At 44.1% G+C, this 25205-nt stretch overlaps 1 protein-coding gene and 1 non-coding gene across 10 annotated transcripts in view; one reads left to right on the top strand and one right to left on the bottom strand.

Annotated features, from left to right (window-relative positions):
- EEF2K (eukaryotic elongation factor 2 kinase) overlaps positions 1–22804 on the bottom strand; it is a 53508-nt gene extending 30704 nt beyond the window's left edge. For 2 of the 9 annotated variants that reach the window (XM_006112791.5, XM_075899467.2), the window contains exons 1-2: positions 12961–13207; positions 3927–4251 (exon numbers count right to left, since the gene is read on the bottom strand). In XM_006112791.5, the coding sequence (XP_006112853.3) occupies positions 3927–4172 (246 nt within the window). In that variant the 5' untranslated portion in view covers positions 4173–4251; positions 12961–13207. Of the gene's footprint in view, positions 1–3926; positions 4252–4669; positions 4688–5380; positions 5480–6427; positions 7079–7994; positions 8097–12960; positions 13208–22694 lie in introns of those variants that run through there. The other 7 variants (XM_006112789.5, XM_006112787.5, XM_075899464.2 and 4 more) reach the window with 7 other exon arrangements.
- Positions 22805–23325: 521 nt separating this feature from the next.
- On the top strand, positions 23326–23407 carry TRNAL-UAG (transfer RNA leucine (anticodon UAG)). Its single transcript has one exon. It is a non-coding gene; the product is annotated as a tRNA-Leu (tRNA).
- The last annotated feature ends 1798 nt before the right edge of the window (positions 23408–25205 follow it).

The following is a 25205-nucleotide window of genomic DNA, read 5'->3' as shown; positions in this document are numbered from 1 at the left end:
GGAAACTCTGCCTACCTTTATCAGGATTGGTGAGCATGACACTGTGTGCTTACCATGTACATTCTACTTGTTTAGGAATTGTCAATAAATAGAGGACAAGGATATTACTGTGTGAGGCTCTTTCAGTGGCTAAAGATCCTGCAAAACCCGCAGGAAAATGTGCCCTGAGCCCTAGGAATTGGGTAAGGATGGGTGTATAAATTAATCGGGTTGCACTTTGAGCCCTAGGAACTGGGTCAAGGTGTGTGTCCTTACAGTGTGGAAGGGATAGAGAAATGCCCTTACAGTAATGGCTGCTCCTCTTCAGTCTGGCTACAGAAGGCGGCTTTGGTTCAGGCCTAGCACAGGCCTTCCAACATGGCTACAGAAAAGCCATATTGTTACAGTCCCCTCCTTAATGATGCTTTTACCAAAGCTGCCATTACTATTTCAGGAGTCCAGTACTCAGACTGGCTGAGCTTGGTCTTGCCTCCTTGGTATCATTAACAACGCAGCCTAAAGTCCAGATAAAGAGGCTATTAAAAATAGTGAAGAGACATAAGCGGTGCAAAAAAAGTTTATGCTCATTTCATTTCATTTGAAAACTTCTACATTTACAGACATGAACTAGAAGTCTCTCACCTACTAAATACCTGGTTAAACCAGTCATTGCAATTTGCTACCACTGGGTTAAATGGAGTACTGAAAGCTTTGTCTAAACTGCGATTTAAAGGTGAGAGGTTAGGATATGTTAGCTCACATGTGCTAACACACACACAAATAGGTAGAAGGAGATGATGTTCTTTCTTGATTTTAGTAAGAGGTTTGACACAGTTACATTTAACATTAACAAAAAAATGAGGGAAGTGTGGTCAGTCTTAAATTACTACAAAGTGAGTGCAAAAGTGATTGAAAGACGATATTCAAAGAGCAGCTATCAATGGTCTGCTGTCAAAATGGAAAGGCATGTCTAAATAAAATCCTTGGTCAGATATTTTAAATAATGATTTGGATAATGGAGAGAAGAGTACATTCATAAAAATCTATGGAGGACATCAATCTGGGAGTGGTTACAAGAATTTTGGAGGACAGAATCAGAATTAAAAAATGATCTTGATAAACTAAGCTGAAAAAACAAGTGCAAAGCAGTGCCCCCTTGGGAAAAAAAATGAAATGCACAGCTACAAAATGGGGAATAACTGGTTAAGTGTTTGTACAATTGATCCAGGGATCGATGTGGATCACGAACTGCAACAGGAATTAACATGATGCAGTACATTCTGGGGTTTACAGGAGTGTGGTATAAAAGACATAATAGAGATGTAATTTACCCTTTATTTGGCACTGGTGAGGCTTCAGCTGGAGTACTCTCTCTCCTATTCTACTTTAGGCAAGTTGTAGATAAACCAGATATAATCCCAAGGAAAGCAGCAAAAATTATAAAATGTTTATCAAATCTGACCTGGGAGGAAAGTTTTTTTTTGTTTTTTGTTTGTTTTTGTTTTTTTTTAAACTAGGCAAGTTCAGCCTTGAGAAAAGAAAAAACACAGAGGGGCTGAACTGATAAATCTTCAAATATGTTAAGGGCTGCTATACAGAGGACAGTTCTGAATTGTTCTCCATGTCCACTCAAGGAAGAAAAAGAAGTGATGGGCTTAACCTGCACAAAAGGGAGAATTAAGTTAAATACAGGAAGAACTTTCTAACTGTAAGTGAAATCAAGCTCTGGAACAGGCTTCCAAAAGAGGCTATGGAAGCCCCATAATTGGAAGTGTTTAAGAAAAAGGCTGAACAAATACCTGTCAGGGATGGCCTACGTTTAAGATGGTCCTGTCTCAAGACAGGGGGTTGGATGTAATGGACTCTTGAGGTCCCATCAGCCCTAGATTCCTATGACTGCACATTCTAAAAATCTGATGTTGATAAGGTCGTGCTTCCTCCTAGGCTTCAACTCAACCAGTTCAACACCCTTTAAATTCTAAGCTGCTTTGTCCACAGTAGACTTTTAGGTCTTGTCTTCACTGGGGGGGGGGGGGGGGGGGGAGGATATTTTTACATTAACACAGGTTAAAATACTAGTGTAGACAAGGCTGTTGTAGCTGGTTGAGGCTAACTAACCATATTGGTGAGCTGAGGGATTACGTCAAGTAGCGAATGTATTCAAAACATCTACACTACGATTTCAATGTGCTGGGGGGATTCTTGACAGGCAGGCACCCATGGCCTTGGGTCACTTAGTAGGCAGCCTGTTTCTGTCCGTTGTGCCCCCCCCCACCCACCCCAAGGGGCTTCTCAAATACATTCCATACATAGGCTTCCTCCCTCCTTGGGGTCTGATTTTACTAACAAAATAATTCCAACAAAAAGTCTCCTCAAGTCCATTTGTCTACCTTCTTATTGGTCATGCTCAGGCCCTTCCTGCCTCTACTCTCACTTGTCTGTAGTCTCATTCTCCAGTTCCAGGTTCTGCTTTTGTAGCGTACTGACGCCCAGTATCCTCTGTATTCCAATGTGGTATCCCTGAACATTTTCCACTCCACTCAGCTTCCCAGTGCTTTATAGGGGAATCAGCTAGTCCCAGCTCAGATGTGTCTCCTTGGTATTTAAGGTACGCTATCTCCAGGCCTCTATAACTTAGGAACAAGCCACATTGTTACACACCTGCTAGACAACATGTTAAAAATAGATTCTTTTCCGTAGTCTTAGAAGATGTTGGCTAACATTTGTCAATGATACACCTTTAAATGGTAGAGGCTAAGAGATGTCCCAATTTAGCAGAGTTCCCAATTAAAAGGAGTATAATAGGAGGGTCTACCCAGAGGCCTCTTGTGGCCCTTGAGGCTCTAAATTGTGACACCTCCCCTGCATCCAACGGCAACCAACAGGGCAACTATGCAGGTGCTACATATTTGCTAGAGATCCTGCAGATTAGATAGATCAGACAATGCAAAGGGAACAGAATCCACCTGTAGTCTCCTACTGGAGACTTAAGGGAAGCAGAATGGGGCAGATACAGAATATGTTTGGGTCCTCAGGCTAAAATGGTTGGATAACGCTAGTCAACTGTCTGGGGCTGGTGGTGGAATTTACTGTGGAATTTCACATCAGACCTCTATTATTAAAATGTAGAAAGCACATCACAAAAAATGCATCTAAGTCCAATTGTCTAAATCAGTGTTTCATAGCCGTGAGGCAGTCGGAGGTGTGCTGCAGAGAGAACAGAATTCAAAATGGTCGCCCTTATAGGGACAAGTCCCCTTTTTATTGTTAGTTTTGCTCAACAACTTTTCTCTGGGAGCTTTTTTTTTTTTTTTTTTTTTTTGTCAACAACTTTTCCCTGGGGAATGGCTGCCCTTAAAGGGACAAGCCTCCTCCCCCACCCAACAAAAAAATCCTTGGTGTTTCCCATAAAAAAAAAAAAATATTGTTTGGTGTTCCTCGGTCTTAAATAGTTTAAGAACCACTGGTCTAAAAAATGTTCTTTCATGTTGTCTCAAATTACGACTGGCTTTGTTCAAATAAACCCAGGCACATTGATTTGTTTAATATCATCCACAACACATCTCATGACCCAAGCTTTAAAATGATAGATAATACTGAATTAAAGTTACCACAAATGCCATCTTTTACAATTGCAAACCCATGTTTTTTGTATTTTTTTTAAAGCAGCTGAATTACAACAGCTCTGCCGTCTCAGACACCAACCTGCTAGTGTTCCATGTATAGGGTTCCCACTGAATTCAAGTGGGAGTTTTGTAAGTGAAACAATGGTAGGATCAGGTTATTGGCTTAATGGACTTAACTGCAAGTCTGGAAAAATAAAAGCTGTCACTTTCATGGAAAACGGTTAGTTACAAGAAATGAAGCAGCTAGTGAATCTTTGTCCTTGCTTCTTATGCCAGATAAATGTAATCAGAAACCCATTTAAGTTTGAACCCAACACTTACCCTAATATTGAATGAACTCCGAGGAGAAGAGCTAGATCTGTACTGTTCCTCTTTTGCCAAGTTGCTGTAATAATTGGCGACTTTGTTGTTTGCAGCCTTGTTTGATACTGGATCCTCTGTTATCGGACAGATGTAATAACTGTCCTCATCCTCACTATCAGTATCATGATAGTTTCGAGAGATGGCTTTAGTTGACCTGGCATTATCAATACCTTCCATACAAAATATAAGGTCCTCGTCTGCCATGTTTGTGGGAGATGGTTTTAATTCGTGCAATGATTAAAGCAGCCAGTGTTACAGTACACATGCGAAATGAGAGAAGAACCTGGGAAAGAAAAAAGAATGAAATTAGAGAAAATCAACAGTCCCGTTCTTTTAAAAAAAAAAAAAAAGACACACACACAAAGTTTAAATTTATACTGGCCAGTACAAACAAAAATTAATCAATCTGTACATGGGTACGTAAAATGGGCACTTAAGTATGCCTCTCACAACCAAATGCAGGATTTGGGCTCCCAATTTAGGTACCCAAGTTTAAAAGTGTCACAGGATACAGAAAAATTGGCTTAGAATGGGAATTTAATATAAAATCTTAGGGACTGGAAATAACACTGGATTAATCTAGTTTATCTTTAGTAGCATTCCAGGCTCCTTGTAACTACTTCCCTCTTTGAACATACCTATTCTTTCTTGTTTAAAAACTTTGGTGCTGATGCTACTGTTCTAATTCAGGCAAAACTCACATTGACTTCCCCATAACTCTGTGTATTGCAAGGATTGCAAGAGCAGGCCCTCTTTTTTCCCCAAAGGCAGCTTTTCCATCAGGGGATCGTGTACAAACAGAAACACAGACATGGATTAACAGACTCCAGTGAAAGGAGCTATGAAACTACTGAGAGTGGGTGGGGATGGTGAAATCAGAAAATACCCTCTATGCCAGGAGGGTTTTATGTTACCCAGCTACTAGCTCACATGACTAGTCAATCCAGAGTAGGGATGTTAATGGATAGCTGGTTAAATGGTTACCTAGTACCTGGGAGCAGCCTGCAAGGCCCCCCACCCCTCCCATGCAGCACTGCTGGCTGGGAGACCCCAGGCAGGAGCTAGTAGGGGCAGCTCCCATGGGGAGGGTGGGAGCCACGGCAGCAGCAGCAGCCCCCGCAGTGGCAGCCTCTGCACGGGAGCCATGAGATGCAGTGGCAGCCCCCCGCTCTAGCCCAAGTCCAGCCCCCCCACAACTTTTAATCAATTAAGTTGTCAGCACTGCGTTTAACCATTTAAACAGGATTTTATATCCTCAGTCCAAAGTAAATCGCTCTACATGTGAACCCAGGGTGCTACAGGTGTCCTGTGAAGTGAGGACAAAGGAGGCTGTGAGACTATTGCGGCTGCTCTAGCCAATAAAGTGAATTAAAGGAGTGCAGTTGGGAAGTGGATGCACAGGCAAGTCATACCTCAGTGCTCTTTTCTGACGTCAACTCTTAGGACTTGGCTCCACTATGCTGGGGATCGACACTGCAGCGATCAATCCACCAGCCATTGATTTATTGTGTCTGCTCAGATTATGCCCACGCAATTGAAATAGGTAAAAAAAAAAAAATCAAAGCACTCTTTAGCAAACTATCTTTTATTACTGTAATTCATCACTATGACATGCTCACTCCCCCCCTTTAACTCCTATTCTCTCAACGTCTTTGCCATTCCCTATTCCTGCACGGTGACTTTCCTGGAAAAACTGGCCATAGACAACCCTGAATCAGTCTCTGTTATTAACTGCATTAATTCAGCAATCCAGGCCCTTGCAATCAGTAGGACTTGCACACACACTGAGTTCCAAAGTTATACAAAAGCGGGCACAATATGATCCATCTCACTTAAGAATAAACATCAACCTGCTATAAATCTTTCTGATCTGACACACATCTGCTTCTACATAGGTCAGCCACTGGTTAAAATTACAGTTGATCTAGTTCCATTGCAAGTTATAGTGTATGTAAAAAATATTAAAAATATTAAAAAGTTAAAAATATTCCACACCTAGTTTATTATGGCTCATTTAATGGGACTAATAAAAAGATGACACTTCTTTATCAGTTTTTAAAACTTTGATAATTGTTTGTTAACATTTTAAGCGAACAGAGCAAACAGAACAGTGCAGAAAGCAAAAATCCAGCAGCACGATGCAATCATATCACGTGTTGGATTAATTCATCTTAATACATTTTCCGATAATTCCAGAGTGACATTCAGAGCAAGTGTTTTCATAGAGGCTTTCTGTACATATAACTGCTACTACAGCAAACAACACTGGCAGTCATGTGCACACCAAAAAGAGCAGCTCTGTGTGGACTCTTATTGTACTATCACCTCACGTATCTAATTACATCAATTCTAGATCAATTGTATGTAGACTGCTGAGTACTGAAGCCCTAAGAGCTGTGTTACACACTGGAGCAATTTATTATAAAACAAAATAGTGGAACAATTGGAAACATGTTTACCGAGGCTCAGGTTCCACCCACAGCATTGATCGGAGATTTCCATGCATATCTCCATGAAGAGACTATTAATGATGATTCAGCAGAACTCAAACAGATACATTGTCATCATTAATTCAGCTCCATCTTGGCACAGCACAGACCGAAAGGCAATTTTTGATGCCCTTGATGATCTTCCACATTTTCCTGGTGCTACATCCTGCCCCGCCCCCAAACACACACACTTCTCCACACCCTCTCAGTCTCATATTAGAGGACTCTCTTCCAAGTCCACTGGCTCTAGCCCTCAATAAGCCTGATTGCTCAGAAGCACGACTGAGCCTAAGTGAGGTGTTCAGCCCCTGCTTGAGTTTCTAGAAATGGCAGAGTGAGAACCAGGATGCCCTCATGGGAATTCAGAGACGCCTCTCACGGTGGTGTTGTGCCCACTCAATTGTTGCAGTACTGCACCACTTCCAAGAGTGCATAAGGGCTAACCAAACACAGCTTCTAGAAGAGAGAAACTGACATTTCAGCCCTGGCGTTGCAGGGGAAACGGAACTGCACCTGTTGCTACTAGGGCTAAGTTTGGCCCATCAACTATACTTGTTGCCCAGCAACTCCAGATTAGTAACATGTACCTCATTTTATAGGATCAGATTTCCTCCAGATAGGAGAGTCTGTCTCCCCCCTCATGTCTTTTTTTATACTGTTTCTACACTTAAAACAGATTCCCCCAGCCTCTCCCCTCCTAGGAGGTCCCTCTCTTCATATTCTCCCTTTAAGTTCACATCTTTTGCTTAACTTGGAAACTCCCATTTGTTCCCTGGAAGTGTTTGCTTCCACTAACATGTAAAGAATTAGACATTTTTATAATGAAGACATTTCTATTGAGCAACATAGGAATTCCCAGAAATTGGATCAGAATCTATGGTCCATCTAGTCCTGTATCCAGGACCAACGCTTGAGAGAAAGGTACAAGAACTCCCAAGCAAGCACAAGTGGTAGAATCTGCCTCCATGAAAGTTACATCCAGCCAATAGGGACCTGTTTAAAGTTTTTTATCCCCCTCAAACTATTTGGTTGTAACTGAGCTGCAGTGTTATTGCAAAATCTCTTTCATGGGCACCACTTGTATAAACTTGCATTTCATATCTATATCACAGCAATGACAGTTTAAATGGTTTAGAGCAGAAATAAAAACAAGAGCATTAAAGTGAATTTACCTTCATGCTTTACATTTGACTGCTGGATTACATGCCCCTTTTTATATCTTTGCTATTTATTTCTGCTACTGAGAGTACAATATAACATTAGTGATACCATTTCTCCTCTAGCTGCTTTCAGCCCTCCTTGCTCTGACCTTTCTAGTCATTCTGCAGTTTGGTACTTCCCCGCTGCTCCTACAATTTTGATGTCAGTCAACAAATCTGATCATGACTGAATTGACAACAAAGAAATACCCAACAAAAGAAAGACTCATTAGGAGACTTAAGTTCCTGGGCATGATCCCAACATGCGCACAGCCATGCATGTGAAATCTGAAGACTGACACATGCACAGCTGAAACTTAACAGGAGGATGTCACCACCTCCTGATTTTATTATTCTCACTTCCATAGAGTTGCTTCCATCACCATATGGATCAACAGTGCGTCCAGAAGCTTGAGATTCATTGGTTCATTATGTTCTCCCTGCAGCAATCAGAAATGAAAAGCCTAAGTGTGAAATCCTGGCCCCAGTGAAATTAACAATTTTTTCTGTTTACTTTAATTGGTTCCAGAATTTCACCTCTAGTTCTGGCTCTAACCTGATCTCAAACTGTCCCCTCAACTGAAGCTGACAAAACTGATACACAAGATGCATAGATCTGGAACAGTGCACAAGCTGTTTAACTGGGGGTTAGCTGAGTTTAAACAAATATTTGTTGGTAAATTTGTCTCTGTGAATTTTGGCAGGCTCTTCCAGAATAGCCTGAAAGGACATTGGGTAGGCAGATGATCAGCTTGGTTCATGCACGTTTAAAAGGCAAAAATGAAATATACAAAGTAACTTCCCTTTCCTTCTTCTATGGGTACTAGGGTACCGAGAGTACTAAACTTTACACATATACCATGTGATACTTCATTCATTCAAAACTCTTCTTAAAGATTAGGGAAAAAACCTTAACACACACACGAGGTTAGTATTGTTACCCCCATTTTACAGACCTGGAAGGCAAGGCACGAGGATGGAGATTATCAGATACCTAAGGGAGCTGAATGCCCATTTCCTATTTATTCTCATGGGAACTGCAAGTCCAAACCCTTTAAGCAGCTTTGAAAACTTTCCTAGGGAAGTGTCAGAGGGGTAGCCGTGTTAGTCTGGATCTGCAAAAGTGACAAGGAGTCCTGTGGCACCTTATAGACTAACAGATGTATTGGAGCATAAGTTTTTGTGGGAAAAGGCCCACTTTGTCAGATGCATGTACTGGAATTTTCCGGAGGCAGGTATAAATATGCAGGCTAGAGATAAGGAGGGAGGGTGAGGCCCACTTCTAGCAGCTGATGTGGAGGTGTGAACACCACATCAGCTGCTAGAAGTGGGCCTCACCCTCCCTGACTGAATCAACCTCCTTATCTTTAGCAAGCTATCCTTCAGCCTTGCAGATATCCAACCTCCCCTCTCCACAAAACAACACCAGATGCATCACAATATATTCCCTGCAGATAAAATATCAGACTGTGTTCAAAACTGTAATTCTACCAGTTTCGCACTGACCTCTAAGAGGAACTTGAGAGCAATACAGGGAAACACAGGAATTCATAGACCGGCCAATGAAAATGACTACAAAATAACTATATAAACCTCCGCTACCACAGGACTTAGGGGGATTCACTAGCAGGAGACCCACAGCTGTGTCAGCACTAGGGATGTTAGAGTGTAAAGGACGAAGCATTTAATCAATAAGCTGATGCTTATCGGTTAATGGTGTCAGTTACACTTGGCCTCCCTCATGGGCGGTTGGTGCAGCTGGGGCTGGAGGCAGGACCCCTGCTGAGTCCCTACCCTCCAGGGAGAGAGGAGGAGGTGGAGTAGCGCACCAAACGTGTCCCCCCCACAGGGAGGGGAAGATATGCAAGGTGGCGCATGCATGCACCCCACCTCCCCAGCCCCTGGAGCACCGAGAGAGGGAGGAAGCTGTGTGGGGCAGCTCTCGCATCCTTGGGGGAGGCCAGGTGGTTCCAGCCTCCCCAGCCAGAAGCACAGAGAGGGTAGATGCTGGGGCAGCAACACTCCATCCCCAGAACACCTACAGTAGGCATTCTGGGGGCAGCGTGTGGGTGTGACTGAGCCTGGCAGTTTGGGAAGGCAAAGCCTTCTCCTGCCTAAGCCACTAGACATCTATGGCCTCCTGAGGAGGCGGCTTCACTGCAGCAGGACAGTGAAGCCTCTACCCCGGGAGCCAGGGAGGCAAGAGCTGCCCGCTCCACTCCTCGGGAGGTGGCTTCATTGCTGCAGCAAAGCCTTTTCCCTAGTAGCCAGGCCAGCAGGGGCTGGTGGCCCCGCTCCCGGGGCAGCTTCGCCGTGGGCTCTGCAGCATAAAGCTTCATACTGCAGAGCCCTGAGCACGGGTAACCGTGGAACTGCTGAGATTTTCAACGGTTACACAGTTACCCTGCCCCAACATCCCTAGCCAGCACTGAGGACTGCCCTAACTCAGTGCAAATAAGTGGCTGGTAGGAATGCTCTAGACTGGAGCCTTCCTACATCCCTGCCACTACCTAATAGAACAACAGTGGCTGCTGCAGCTAAGCTCTGCAGCAATGAGAGGCAGACCCAGAATAAGCAAGATGCAAGGTTTCCCAACCTTTGGACCCTGCATCAGATTGAGCACTGGAACAAGGAAGAAACCTCCACAAAAATTATCACCCCTAATCTGCTTCAGTTTAATTTAGGTTTCAGTTGCCACAATAGAGGGAGGCCATTCTCAGAGGGCAACGTGATACATAAATTGATTATATCCATTTAAATTTCCTACCAGAAACCTTAAGTGCTATTCACACAACCAAGGTATTACTGACATTGTTACAAATTATTAATGCAAAACTATGCAGCACCCTCATAACGCTTATTTATATCTTCAATGTATTTCATGAACATTAACTGCCCTTTCAAATTTCACAATAGTGTTATGGCAGCATTTGGGAGGACTGCAGTAAAACACTGCACTGTGGTTTGTACTAAGGTCCTTATAAAGCAGGGAAATATTCCTGTACAGATGAGGAAACAGACAGACAGAGGTTATGCTGTCTCAAGCTGGATGCCCAAAAACAATGTCATCTCAAATCTGTAGTTGCTTCTGAAAAATTTGGCTTTAGTAACTAAAACAAACAAAACAAAACTGCTCACAAGAAGTGACAGCTTCCAGTACTTTCCTTGTATGTGCCTGAATCCTGACTGAAATCATTGGACGCTATAAATCATATCTTGCTTCCCTCCACAACCCATCAGAACAATCCACTAAATTAGCCAGTGGTACTTTGTAGGAATGATGCAAGGAGTGTGCTTTTTCTGCAGCGTCAGGCATTCAGAACCTGAACTTGTATCATCATTCCAGTAGCAACCCCAAAGGAAAAAAAACAACAACTTTGGTACAGGAAACATACTGCTGTTTGAAACTTCCAAGGGACTATTAGAATCCTAGCAGTAAAGGACAGATAGTATCTTTCTGATTACAGAGTCCACCCCTCTGCCAAGTATGAAAAGACCCTCTCTATATGACAAATAAAGATATTAAATGGATACAATAATTTATATTAGTCAAAACCCAAGATACAGAAAAATGGTAGAAAATTACTGAAAATACACCTTAGCAATGTCCTTTTAACATTATTAAAACCCAAAACATTTCAATTGGCTTTAAATACATACAGCAAATACTCTAACTTCAATTAGTGTTTCAAAGTTGTTGTTCAACCTGACAGATAGTGTGTGCATTGTGTCATGTCTGCATTTCACTGAAAACAAGACCTGAATATTACTAATCCTGAATGGTTTTTATAGCCTACCACTGTCTATTTTATAAAGTTATTTATCATACACTAATCCTTTACTCACTTTCCATTGCATGTTACCACTTTTTTGTCTTCTGTACAGGTAGATTTATTTCATGGAATTTACAGTACTTTTAAACTGGGTGTGTCCAGCTATGGATTACAAAAGAGGAAGGCCAACAATAGAGGGAGTATCCCCAATAATTAAGGAAGCTTCTGGGACCTTCAGGTGCAAATCAAGAGATTCTATCTACAATTAAAACATCAGATTAGCACTGTTATATTTCTTTCCAAAAAGTAGATCACAACCTTTAAGCGTGCTTTTCAACTAGATTCCAGATATTGCTTTACTTTATATATGTTCAATATCATCTGTAATTCTACCTCTCTTTTCAAAAATGTTCTTATTCTGTACCTATCACAATCGGAATGGCTAGTGACATTTTCTGTGACAGCAACACAGCATGGGTTTAATTATTTCACTGCACATACAATACTTTCCCCCTTCATACAAGGCAAACTCCAGTTTCAATAAATCAGTGTGGCAATGGGCATTTCCCCCCCTCCATCTGCCTGCTTCTCACATTCTGTGTTCCTTAGGCTATCTCCACAAAGCAACATGCAGGCTGTTGCGAAGAGAATCTGCTGACTAGTACATGTTAGCGTCATTACATCAATCTGCAGCCAAAACCATTTGGTAACATCTCATCCTCCACTTAGGGGAAAAAAAGGTTCTCTAAGGAAACTGTAATCAGAAATACAGTTTTACAAATAGCAAATTACCACTCTCTGATCACAAACAAATTCAACCCCACCCCCAACCCACAGGAGGCCTTTAATTTCATTAGCCACTAGACTTCCGAACTTTAGATCCTTGTATAACAGCCTGCCCCCAACATTCTACAGTCACAACCCATGTTAAAACATTACAATATAGTAATGGTCTCCGTAAAAAGAAAACCAACAGTATTCTACAGTAAAGACTCTGGCCTAAATCCTACAACATTCAAAGCTGCAAATGAGGGGCCATAACAGAGAAAAACAGAGAAAGTCCTTTTAAGGCCACGATGGGAAATTTTTGCAAAGATCGAGTGGGAAAAAATAAGAGACACCTCTGCGAAAAAGTAAAATAAAAGAGGAATAACGGGCAAGGCTGCAACAAGGCAAGAATAGCTCTTCCCTAAAAACGCTACCACGATGGTACATAAACACGGAGCCACACTATGGTCAGCTGCAATACACCGGAGAGTAACCATGAGAATACGTGAGTGTGTTGATGAAGTGGAATCAAATATTATAAACAATGGGCGTTAACGTGGCTATGCGTAAGTGCCCTACTGAGCGCTAGAGCGGGCACAGCCTGAGCACCGTTTGCAGGCCCAGTAGTTTGCCCCCCAGCTGAGCCCAGGGAAGCAGCCTTCAGCTCCCCTCGTGCACGGGGAAAATTCAATACGCCTCCCCCGCGTGGGAGCCCGACAAAGCCAAGGTGGAAGAACGGGCTCCGCTGCAGAGCCAGGCCTACCTTGCAGGCAGCCGCCCGGTGCAACGCCTGGCCTAGCGGGTCCAGCCCCGATCGGAGCAGCAGGCAAGGAAAAAGGCTCTTCTCCCCGCTGCAGCTGCACACAAGCTGCGACCAGCGCTCCCCTGCGAGGGTCGCGCGCCAGCTGCCTTCCCCCGGGAGCGCACTCGGACAGCTCGCGTCTGGTCTCAGAGTCAGCCGCTCTCGCTCTCCAGCGACTGGCTGCACCCTCCCTCCCCTGCGCAAGCTGGCGGGGGGCGGTACTGCAGCAGCCAGGCATGGCCGTGTCTCCGGCCCAAGCACAGGTGCTCTCTGCACCGGGACGAGAAGCCCCGGGCTTGCACGGAGGCCGAGCTCCTCGCACGTGGTCTAAAGGTGCTGCAGAGCCTTGCAACAAGCCGCCCGCCGGCCCTAAGGCGCTCCGCTGGGGCTGGTTGCAGGTCCAGCCTTAGCACATGCTCGGTTGGGGGGGGTGTCTCCTGAGTGATTGAACTAGAGCAGGGGTGGGGAACCCTATTTATGTCTGGGGGGCCTCTGACCCACAGAAAAATCAGTCAGGGGCCTGCACCCAAGTGAGAAGCAAGCAAGCATTCACTACTCCCATTCCCTCAAACATGGGAGTCTAGGGGTCCCCAGGCTAGTAGATTTTGTGTGATCCAGCCTCATGTGGGCTCCCATATGCTGCAGGGGAGCACTGAGCCTTGGAGTTAGATCTAGGGAAGCTGGGAGGCTGGATCCAGCCCCCAGGCCTAAGGTTTACCCACCCCTGAACTAGAGTGTGGCACCTGGGAAACATAGTCCCTCCCTCTGGACTCACGTTTGTAGGGACTACAATAGACATGGTGTTGCAGGCCCGTACACAGGGGTGTGTGGGCACTAGAGCTACGTCTACACTGGCCCCTTTTACGAAAGGGGCATGCTAATTTTAAACTTCGTAATAGGGAAATCCGCGGGGGATTTAAATATCCCCCGCGGGGGATTTAAATAAAGATGTCCACCGCTTTTTTCCGGCTTGGGGAAAAGCTGGAAAAAAGCGTCTAGACTGGCCCGATCCTGTAGGAATAAGAGATCCTCCGGAAAAGGGCTTTATTCCGGAGGATCGGGCCAGTCTAGACGCTTTTTTCCAGCTTTTCCCCAAGCCGGAAAAAAGCGGCGGACATCTTTATTTAAATCCCCCACGGGGGATATTTAAATCCCCCGCGGATTTCCCTATTACGAAGTTTAAAATTAGCATGCCCCTTTCGTAAAAGGGGCCAGTGTAGACGTAACCAAGCTGTAAAAGCAGCCCTCCATGGTCCCCCAAGTAAGCATGCTCCAGCTAGCCAGGGAAAGTCAAGAGTGGCATTCTGCCCATGCCTCCCTCCACTCTGGCCAGCCCTGGGAAGGCTGGGGCTGATTTTCCTGCTTACTTGGGCAATCATAGGGGGTGCATTCACACCCTTACAGTCCACATTTACAAAAAAAAAGCACACGCATACACAGAAATTCCTGCATACAGGCCTGTTTTGGGACCCCTACTCAAAGCATCACCATCTATTCTAGCCAGCAGAACAGTGAGGCCCCCAGCTATCAGCTGCTAGATGCCCAAGTCTATTCATCCGTGTTTTCTAATTTTCTTCCCTGTGGATAGTGCTAGTGAAAGGTACCAGACAGTACTGGAGACCCAAGGGCCAGAGTTCAAAGTAGAGAACCCCGTTGTTTCCCCCCCATTTGGAAGGACACACATAAGATAAATAGCTTAAAATTATCAGTTAGATGCCACTGATTATATGATCTGGCTGCACAAGGGTTACAGTCTACACTATTAATAGTAATAGGAGCTATGCACACAAATTTACACTATAGACTATCACGTATGTCCTAAGGTGTTTGTTATTGCCACTGACTTGTAAGTGAGAGTTCTGTTTGTGAAAAGGTTGCCAAGTCAGATAAGTAATATATGTGTACATATTTTGTAACATAGTTTGCACAATAGTTCACTTGGTAAGTCTGCAAGCTGTTATTGCCCAGATGCAAAAACAATGCACAACAGTACATGGTGTTTGAAAGCAAGCACTGTAAAGAGTATAGAATGGGAGAAAAACAAAACAAAACAAAACATCCACTTTTATGTTAGAATCACTAGTCACAATAGCCATTAAAAATCAGGTAGGTAATACACTGAGTAATTGTTACAGTAATGAAAAGGAAGATTATGTGCTTACATGAGGATGTTTCTAATCTGGAAATTTTAAAAAGCCTCATTTTTTGCTTTGACTAAACTCAAAGAAAAGTATATATTACTCTTGACAATGAAATGAGAGATTCAACATAAATCCTTGGATGCAACATGAAAAGAACAATATTATTTCATATATATAACACATCTAAACAGCTGTATTTTATATTCCTGGACTATTGCAGATTAATTCTTACCTGAATTGGAAAAATTATGTATTAGTTCTCTTAGTCCACTTTACTTGCAAGAACACATTGGAGAAAAAATAAACTGATGCAAGTCAGTGAAATGCAATACAATTTACAGAGACTACTGTCTAGAAGGCAATTTTCCTTCCTTTATTTTTTAAATTCAACATCTTTTTAAGCAAAGTAGTTAGATTTATTTCTTTTGGCCATTTTTTTACAGATTGTCTCCGTGGAAGAAAGTCATAAGTCATGACAGACATGAATAATAATATTTGTACATTTTAACATAGGACTCCTCATATATTACAATCCAATTTGCTGGACACAGAAGAGAATTTTCAGAAGTGGAATGTGTAGCTTCCTATTCTAAATAGCATCAAGCAGGTATAGCAGTGTAAGGCAGTATACATCCTAATTAATTACAGCAGATAGCAGGTCTTTTGCATGTGAATTTCTGTGTGAGCCAATTCACTTGAATCAGTTAAGATTTTATCACCATTGTCCTTGCTTCTGTCCTTTAGTTCCCTCTATTAGTCACTTAAGAGAGTTTGCATGGTATGAAACAGTTTGAAAATGTGTTTTTGTCTTTTCTCTAATAAACACAGGGCAAAAAATTATTCCTTCTTTAGAAATTAAAAATATTATATGCTACTTTAACCACATACATGCCACACATTAGTATGAAAAGGATGTGTGAAAAAGGACCAACACTGATAAACTAATTATATGTACACAAAAAGTTATCATTTTGCTACCTGTGTGTGTGAAATTTTAATCCCCCTGCAACAAAAACTGTGTAATGCCCAAGATGGAGTGACTATGCCAGTGCCTATGTTAAGCTCTGAATGTATTTCCAGAATCTCGAGATGATTCCAATCTGAATTGTATGCTTATGTGGTTAATAAAATTACTGTTGTCTTCTTTCTTATCAGCATGATTTCTGAATGCAGCAACCATCTTGATCTCTCTTTTATTTTCCAATTTCGAACATGTTCCTTTCCATGGTTTCTCAGTATCAGAATACAAGTTACTAATTGCACTAACTGTTGTCTGTAAAAATGACTTTGCTCTCCCTATATTTAGTTCAACCTGTCAAATGTACTGTATGCGTGTGTGCTTTTAATTTCATCTATCCAGGAGAAGTGATACAGGGTTACACACTATAAATAAAATTGCAAAACAGTCTCCATTATAACACCCAGTACCTACTCATAATTTTCTAAAACATTTGCTTGCTGGGCTGACATTTTCCATGTTCAATCACTGCCCAAAACTCAATTTGGTGTAATGTTTGAGTAAAAGCCTATTTATGAGTTGCAAGCCATTGAAAAAATTGCAACATTATTCCTGCAAAAAAATTCTGGCTTCATTATATTCAGTGGGCATCTGCTAAGGGTCAGATTCTGCAACCATTACTCGCGCTGAGCACTTACTCATGTGAGTAATGTATCATGAGTTAGAGTGAGTTACAGAATCATTACTTACTGCCTTTTGTGATGTCACATGCAGTTTGGGAGAACTGCACACTATCTGGTTTTCTCTGATAGGCCCAGAAGCCCAACCAGAATTGAGAGAGCAAATACTGCTCTGATGCGAATGCTGCAACTAATATTTTATTGCAATATGCAGAGCTGAATCCTCCTCCAAAACCAAATTAACTAGTTAAAAAAGACCCCACCTTAACTGGGGATTAGGAAAAAATGCATATATGTGTGTATGTATCTTGGGATATTCTGGTTTCAGGATCCCTGCAATTTGGATGACAGATAAAGTACTGTATGCCTTTTCATATAAAACTCCCAAAGCAGCAGCAGCTAGATTATGCTATTTATTGATGCTACCTCCACTACACAACCTCCGGGAGTCTCATTTTCTGCAAAACATATCCTTTAATTAAAGCAAATACATTTCCAGCATTTCTTGTTTGTGAAGATAATCTTTTGACACCCCTCCCCCTCCCCATTCACACCATATTGCAACTGTGTTTATGTAGGGACCCAAACACCTTAATCATTTACTAGTCAAATCCTCTTTGCACAGCCAGAGCTCCTATTCAATTTAGAACAATTCCACAGTGCCAGGGAATGAGTGACTGGAAGATATACCAGAGCACCACTGTACCAGCAGCTTGTTGAGCAAAGCACTCTGGGATGTCCTACTGCAGAAAGCTCAGAGGAAGGAGGATGTGTCAAATTATTATTATTAATATACAGGCACAGTTGTAGGAAAAACATGCTGTCATCATTGCAATAAAAATGAGAAGTTTACCATTAGCAAGGATGAATCACAGATAATTACTGAATAAAAACAACTTTAAAAAAAAACAAGCACCGTAGAGACTAACAAACATATATGTATAGTATCACGAGCTTTCGTGGGCAAAACTCACTTTACCAACTAACATGGCTACACCTCTGAGACTTAATTACTGAATGTTAGCCAAGTAATGTATGGATACAGCCACATTTAGAGCCAACCATACCAGGAATTGGTTACAAATTGAAATTCATTTAAATATATAGTGTGGTTATAGTCTGAATGTGACCCAATGCAGGATACTGTATGTGTGCAGTCTCAGATATAATCTGAAATAACTCCACAAGAGGTGTGAACTCCCGAGCCACTAAGCTAGTGTTCCCTCAACCTTTTCAGTTTGGGAACTGCTTCTTCTCCTTACAATTATTATAGTAATAAGAGTAGAAACGTACACTTATAACTACTATATTTAACTTCAGAAACATTGAACATTTCAGCCTCCCCAAAGTAATGGTGGACATTTTTTTCTTTTTGCTTTAGAATTGTAATAGAATTTCCAATGCTTCACAACCCTCCTTATAACGTGACTCCTGAAGGGTGTGGAGGAGTTGCAACACTCAGCTGATAAACACTGTCCTGATATGACCAGCTTCTTTTCACATATTCTCCAGAACAGGGAGGCAGCTCAGCCTTCCGTCTGCATGAAGAGAACTATGGATTTAGGGGGACAATCCAACCCAACAGTAGCAGCAAAATGCAACATTCACCCTTTCTTTCACCACATTTTCCTTAATGAGGTGTGAGTTTTGGATACAGTTTAGGACTGCAAATAAATAATATTATAAATAATTGTTTTTACTACAGCATATGAGCTTCATGTTTAATTTATTCAATTATATCTTGAGAGCATTAAAATTAATTTCTAGTGGCAACTTAGCAAATTAATGTCCTGAAAGTAGAATATACTACTCCTCTATGAAGGCAGCATATTACTCATTAAAAAGGGAAACAGTACCTGAGAGTATACTGCAGACAGTATCAGACAGCTACTGCAGACAATATCAAACTTGCAGAGCAATTTGAAACTAGATGGCTGTGTCTACACTGGCTCGATCTCATGCAAAAGCGGCTGCTCTTGCACAAAAACTTGCTGCCTGTCTACACTGGCCACGTGTTCTTGCTCAAGTAAACTGACGTTCTAATGTATGAAATCAGGGCTTCTTGTGCCAGAACTCTGACGCTCCTGCTCAGGAATAAGCCCTTTTGTGCAACTGTTCTTGTGCAAGAGGCCTGTGTAGACAGGCAATATGAATTTCTTGCAGAAGAAAGCCCTATGGCTAAAATGGCCATCAGAGCTTTCTTGCACAAGAGAGCATCTACACTGGCATGGATGCTCTTGCGCAAAAGCACATGCCAGTGTAGACGCTCTCTTCTGGAAGAGTTTTTGCACAAGAACTCTTCCGCAAAAGAGTTTTTGCGTGAGAACGCGCCAGTGTAGACGTAGCCGATTTGTTTTAAAATTTCAAGCACAAAATTGCCATCAAATTCTTTAATTCCCTAAGCACCCTTGTTCTTAAGGATGTATCCATCAGTTTTTCTAAGCTTAACATGCTGGGCCATAAATCTTACTTTTTTCATACATTTAACTCATTTAAATGCCTTCCCTACATTTAACTCATTTACATCAAAAGCTAAGTATGGGACACTTCCAGCCCACTCAATTAGCCTGATTAGCCCCTGATCTACAAATGGCAGGTACCTTTTTTTCTCCTCCTCCTTTTTCTGTTACAAATACTGGGTTCCTCTTATTTCCTCTCCAGCTCATCTGATTATGTGGATTTTGCCCACAAAAGCTCATGATACTATGTGGCGGCACATCGGGGTTCCCCCTCCTCCTGCACCCCCGTAGTGGCACGAACAGACTCTGCCAGCCAGTAGAATATAAGGAGTTTATTGCTTCTCCAGGATACAGCACAGCATAGATGTAATCTGGTTACAGGGCAGGCCTAGGATGCCTCAGCCCCCCTTGAGATGGGGGAGACTGGGCCCCTAAATCCCAGCCATTGCTTAGGCTGCTTCCTCCATGATACCAGACAGAACTAAAAGGTCCCTTCCAGCCCTGCCCCCCAGCCAGCGCTGGCCTCCCCTCCTTCCTTTGTTTCTCTCCCTGGGAGGCAACTGGTCCAACAGGTTGGGAGCCCCTTGCATAATGACTCATCCCCTGTCCTGCTGGGCCATGCTACAAACAGCCGCCAGCGGAGGTCACCCACAGCCCATCGCCCAGCATAGCAACCAGCAAGGTACCAACACTACATCACATACTATATATATTTTTGTTAGTCTCTAAGTAGTGTCACAGGGCTAATCATTGTTTTTAAAGTTATGGACTAATACAGCTACCCCTATTTTCCATTCATAGTGTACATGCTTATAGCTTCACTTGGTATTGTCTCTCTCACCACATACATTTATTGTAGTGGAATGCAGACACTCAGATTACAGACCAATGGTATAGATAGAGAGCTGGTATTTAGTACAACATTAGTACAGAGTTAATTATTAGCTCCCTCAACACAAAAAATAGCTGTATCAGTTTCCAGTGGAATTGCAGCAATCACAAAGATACAACTGCTCATGTTGTCCCATGATAATGAAACTGAAACATGCATCCACCACACAACTTCAGCTCTGGTTATATTTGTTAATATGCCTACTGAAGTCGATGGAAGATGCATCTGCTTTACAGAATTATCGAATTGGCTCTCCAAGTGAAGACAATACCGGGTGGGTGACATGCCAGAAAATTTCAGATCTGGTTCTATACAAAACACAACTGTTCGGGCCACCATTTTAATTGGCTTAAATCAGCATGGTAAATCCAAGGCTTCAGTTGGAACTTCCCGATGCCACATCTTTAAAAAAAAAGTAAATCAAAACCACCTGTTTTCACCCAGATTCATGGAGGAAACGCCTTGAAACCATGAATTTGCCATGATTTTGATGGAAAGCCATCAATTTTAAATCATACAAAAAAGTATGAACTTTACCAAATCTTTTTATGAGTTACAAGAGTGTAAAGAGATATGAAAGCTGATGAATTTTACCTGGTTATGAGTTTAGTTGTGAATTTGCCCAGCAGTAACCAGGATATATACTACACCAGCAGTTCTCAAACTCTGTGTTGGGATCCCAAAGTGGGTTGCAACCACCCTTTGAGGGAGTCATCAGGGCTGGCTTAGACTTGCTGGGGCCCAGGGCTGAAGCCTGACTGCCATTGATTGCCCAAGGCCAACCCCAGAGTCTGAAGGCTTCAGCTCCAGGCAGCAGGTCTCAGGCCTGGGACTAAGCCCAATGCAGAAGGGCTTGGGTTTCCTCCCTCAGTCATGAAGTAATTATTTGTTTAAGGATGTGTGTTAACATATGAAGTAATTATTTGCTTAAAGAGCATGTGCCTCATACAAATTCAGGAGGTGGCATACGTAATTCTCCACAGAAAAGCCAAAAGGATAAATGCTACATGGAAATTAGAAGCCTGGTAGAAATCTGCAGCTGAGAAGGAGCAAACTTAACAAATGTTGGAACTGCACATTTACTATTTATTGTTCTTGTTCCTTCAAGAACTCCTAAGCAGTAAGAACTATGACAACCAAATTCGGTATGCAGCTTTTAACTTAAAAGCAAGGTAAGGGTTTGGTTATGCCAGGAAAACAGGATGTGCCCAAAATAGGACTGCATCTCATAAAACTATACAGAAAAGAGACAGAATCCCCAGGCAGGTGAAACGGGGTGGGGGTGGGGGTGCACTCCTCTTTCCAAGACTGCTCCAGAGTAAGAAGTCCTGGTATGAATCTCTGGGGTGAAGGATTTTCTGTGCCTACTTGCATACACACACACTCCTTTTCCAGAATCCCTCCTCACTCTTCCGGTCCTGACTCCTGACACCCCCTGCCCTGAGCCCTTAAGGACCTGAGCAGTGCTGGGTAAATGTACTAGTTATGTATAAAAAAAGTGTACCTCACAGCAATGAGCAGCCATTAGAGTATGCATCTGAGAGACTGAAAATACAAATGTATTTTAAATGCTTCTGTTTTGTTGGGAGGGATCCACTTGGGCTTTAAAGCTATAAGGGAGAGAGAAAAAGAGCAGCATTTCTGATCTTCCACCATGCAACAGCCTGACATTTTGCTTCAGTTCAGCAAAGAAGAGGAAAGGGACAGAGCTCTGTGAAGCAGCAGTAAAGAGGGAAATAAACATGTCCTTGTAGCAGCCCCTACCCAGGCTATATTTAAGAATAAACAACTGTTTCCCTTATAAACTAAGGCTATGTCTACACTGGTGGGTTCTTGCGGAAGAGCAACAACAGCTGTTCTTCCGCAGAGCGTCCACACTGCCCACCTGCTCTTGCTGTAAGAAGATTTACAGTAAAGCGTGGTAGAAGAGAGCTTCTTGCACAAGAGCTATGCTCTTTTCTAACAGGTGTAAGCTCTGTTGTGCAAGAGGGCAGTGTGGACGAGTGGCAGTGACTTCTTGCGTAAGAAAGCCCTATGGCTAAAATAGCTATCAGCACTTTCTTGCTCAAGTGAGCGTCCACACTGCCATGGATGCTCTTGCGCAAAAGCGCATCTGGCACACAGCAATGTGGACATGTTCTTGCTCAAGAATTCTTGCACAAGAACCCTTGCGCAAGATGTTCTTGCGCAAGAAGCGGCCAGTGTAAACACAGTAACAGTTGCTGTTGGTTTATAGGCTGATTAGTCACTGCTGGCTGAGAATTATCTAAGGGGAAACACCTTGTATTGTATGATACGGAAAAGAACCCCAAACCACTCTTCAGTTGTTGTTTTAAGTTAAAAGAGACTAATGGCAGAAGTTAGAACATTTCAGGCGCGTTTTCGGTTCCGGTAAAAAGCGAAATGTTAGTTCATTTGGAACAAAATGCAACATCCGCTTAGCTCCAGCGGTGGACGGCAGAGAAATAGAAAAAGCAACCGAAAGCTGGCCCCGAGGTGGCTGCAGAAATCCTAATACATTATCAATCAAGAAGAGCATCGTCACCCGTGTTTGGGGGCGCGCACCTTTCCCACCACAGACGAAATCTCCTTTTCCCGGGGAGGCCTGGACTGGCTGCTGCTTTGCTGTGACAGCGTCAAAACGCCCCCGGGGGAGCCTGTGATGCAACCGGCCGGGCAAAGATCCCGACGTGCGGGTTTTGCTGACGTGGCGACACCCTGCGGCGCTGGGTGGAGCGCGAGACGCGAGCTGGGCTGACACGTCCCTGGGAAAGGCACTTACGGGCCAGGGCACGTGCGCATGGGGCTAGAGTCAGCGGCAGCCGGGAGAGAGGCGCGGCCGCAGCGCCACCTGCTGGCTGATGCCGCACAGCAGCCCGCGCGCTGAAAAGGCCCTAGGAGCCGCCGGGCAAATCTCTGCAGCCGCTGCCCCGCTCCCCCCAAAGGCTGGTCCCGTGCTGTGCACTGCTCCCCCGCCCCCGCCTCGCCTCCCCAGCCAGCCTCCTCCCCGGGAGCTCCCTTCCCTGTGCACAACCCGCTGCCTTTGCTTCCTCCTTTCTTCGGAGCAAACGCCTCGTTGAGCGGCTGGCGGCTTATTAAATCCGGCTGCACAACTGGAAAAGGAGGGGCGAGGGAAAGCGCCGAGGCAACACGCGTCCTGTCTATATAGTCCTCAAGGTCACCCAAGAAATCAGGTGGTAGCGTGGCCGAGTGGTCTAAGGCGCTGGATTTAGGCTCCAGTCATTTCGATGGCGTGGGTTCGAATCCCACCGCTGCCAAGCAAACTTTTATTTGCAGGTTTGGCCATTTTTGTGTTTCCCATTAGTAGTTTAGATTTGTTTCTAATGAAGAGAGTTAATTTTGTGCCGGAGGCGGCGTCATCGTGCATAATAGTGTTCCTAAGCGCAATCGAGAAGGAAGCGGGGTATAGTCCCTCTCTGGTATTGTGTCTGCTTTGTATTTCTTAATTTTTGTGGCTGTCTCTCTTTCCTCATGGAAACCTCTTGCTCTTTACTGCGTATATGGTTCTGGCAAAGAACTTTCTGAAAAGACCATAGACCCTGAAATGACATGGTGTTGTGAAAGGGGTCCCTGCAAAGGATTGGAGAAGGTAGGAAGGGAATTGCACTGGATAAAATATTGACTTTTACCATGTCACTCAAAAGAGAATAGTGCTTACCGACCTTTTTCACTAGCTTATTGCAGCTAGTATATTATTAGAGCATACCACAAAGTGGGGGGTTTAGACACCTTGGGTAGGTACTATCATGATCCCCATCACATTTGAGAGCAGCATTCTCTGCATGTCTGCATCCTAGGGATGGTAGAGGAGAGTGAATGGACCAGCCAGCCAGTGCAAGAATGGCCCCACAAACGTTACTTGGAAAAAGTAAATTAGCCACTGACTGTTACTTTTTAGTCATAGCCCTCCTGAGGGTTTCAGGGATTGCTGTGGTCAGAGGAAAGTTTCTGTTTGAGGAGTGGGGGGTGCAGGAGTCAGAATGGTGGGGCTGAGGCAGGACTCAGGGTAGGGAGCTGGGGATGTGAGGGGGTGTGGAAGTCGGAGTTGGGAGATGAGGAGAGGATCAGGGCAGGGGATGGGAGATGCAGGAGTTAGGGCAGGAGGCTGGGAGGAGGGAGAGCGCAGGGGAGCAGCTGGAGGCTCAAGGCAGGGGTAGAGGTGACGGCCGAGGCTCTGGGGCTTAGGGTTGCCAGGTGTCTGGTTTTCTACCAGACAGTCCAGTTTTCAAGCTGTCTGGTAAAAAAAATTCAGAAAATACCGGACATGTGCAATGTCTGATATTTTCTGAATTTCCGGCTGGGCATGTGATGGAAGCCTGGCAGGGGCGGGGGAGTGACTGGGATGCGGGGCCACGAATGGTGCTGGGAGCCTGTGATCGCGTGCAAAAGCTGGGTGGGGGGCAGGGGCGGGGATGGGGGGAGTGGCTAGGAGTTCGATCCGGCTTCTGCTAGCAACTAGAAGGAATTCCTGCCAGGGGCTCAGCCCGTTAGACTCCAGCTGTGGCCAGTGGCTGCCCCGGCCCTGCGACGATGTCACTGGGCCCCACCTCCGGCACAAGACACAGACCCACTGCTCAGGTCCCTGCAGTGGGAGAGCTCTGGCTTGACCGGGATTGGGACCCGCCCCGCACACAGACCTGGCAGCCGCGTCTGGAGCACCATGCAAGCTCAGAGACATGCAGGACGTGTGGGTGCCAGGTCCTCGCCCTGGGCAGGCAGCTCCTGTGAGCCCTCCTTCCCCACAGCTCCCCCCTCAGAGACCCCACAACTGCCCCTGCGAGCCCCCGACCCCCCCCCAAGTGGCTTCTCACAACCTCCCCCTGTGAGCCCCCCTCAATCCTCCACTTCATCCCAGGGTGCTTTGACAGACACCCCAATATCCTGCAAAGTCGAGCAGTGACGTGTCTCTGGTCTCTGTTTGCCAAACGCTGGGAATGAGCAAGAGGGGGTGGATCACTTGTGGTTTTTGTTCCCTCTGCCTGGTAAAAAAAAATCAGAAAATACCGGACATGCGTAATGTCCTGTATTTTCTGTTTTTTTTTTTCTGGCTGGGCA

Source organism: Pelodiscus sinensis, chromosome 15 (genome assembly GCF_052426305.1).
Source record: "Pelodiscus sinensis isolate ZL-2025 chromosome 15, ASM5242630v1, whole genome shotgun sequence".
NCBI lineage: Eukaryota > Metazoa > Chordata > Testudines > Trionychidae > Pelodiscus > Pelodiscus sinensis.
This window is presented reverse-complemented; position numbering and strand designations above follow the sequence as displayed.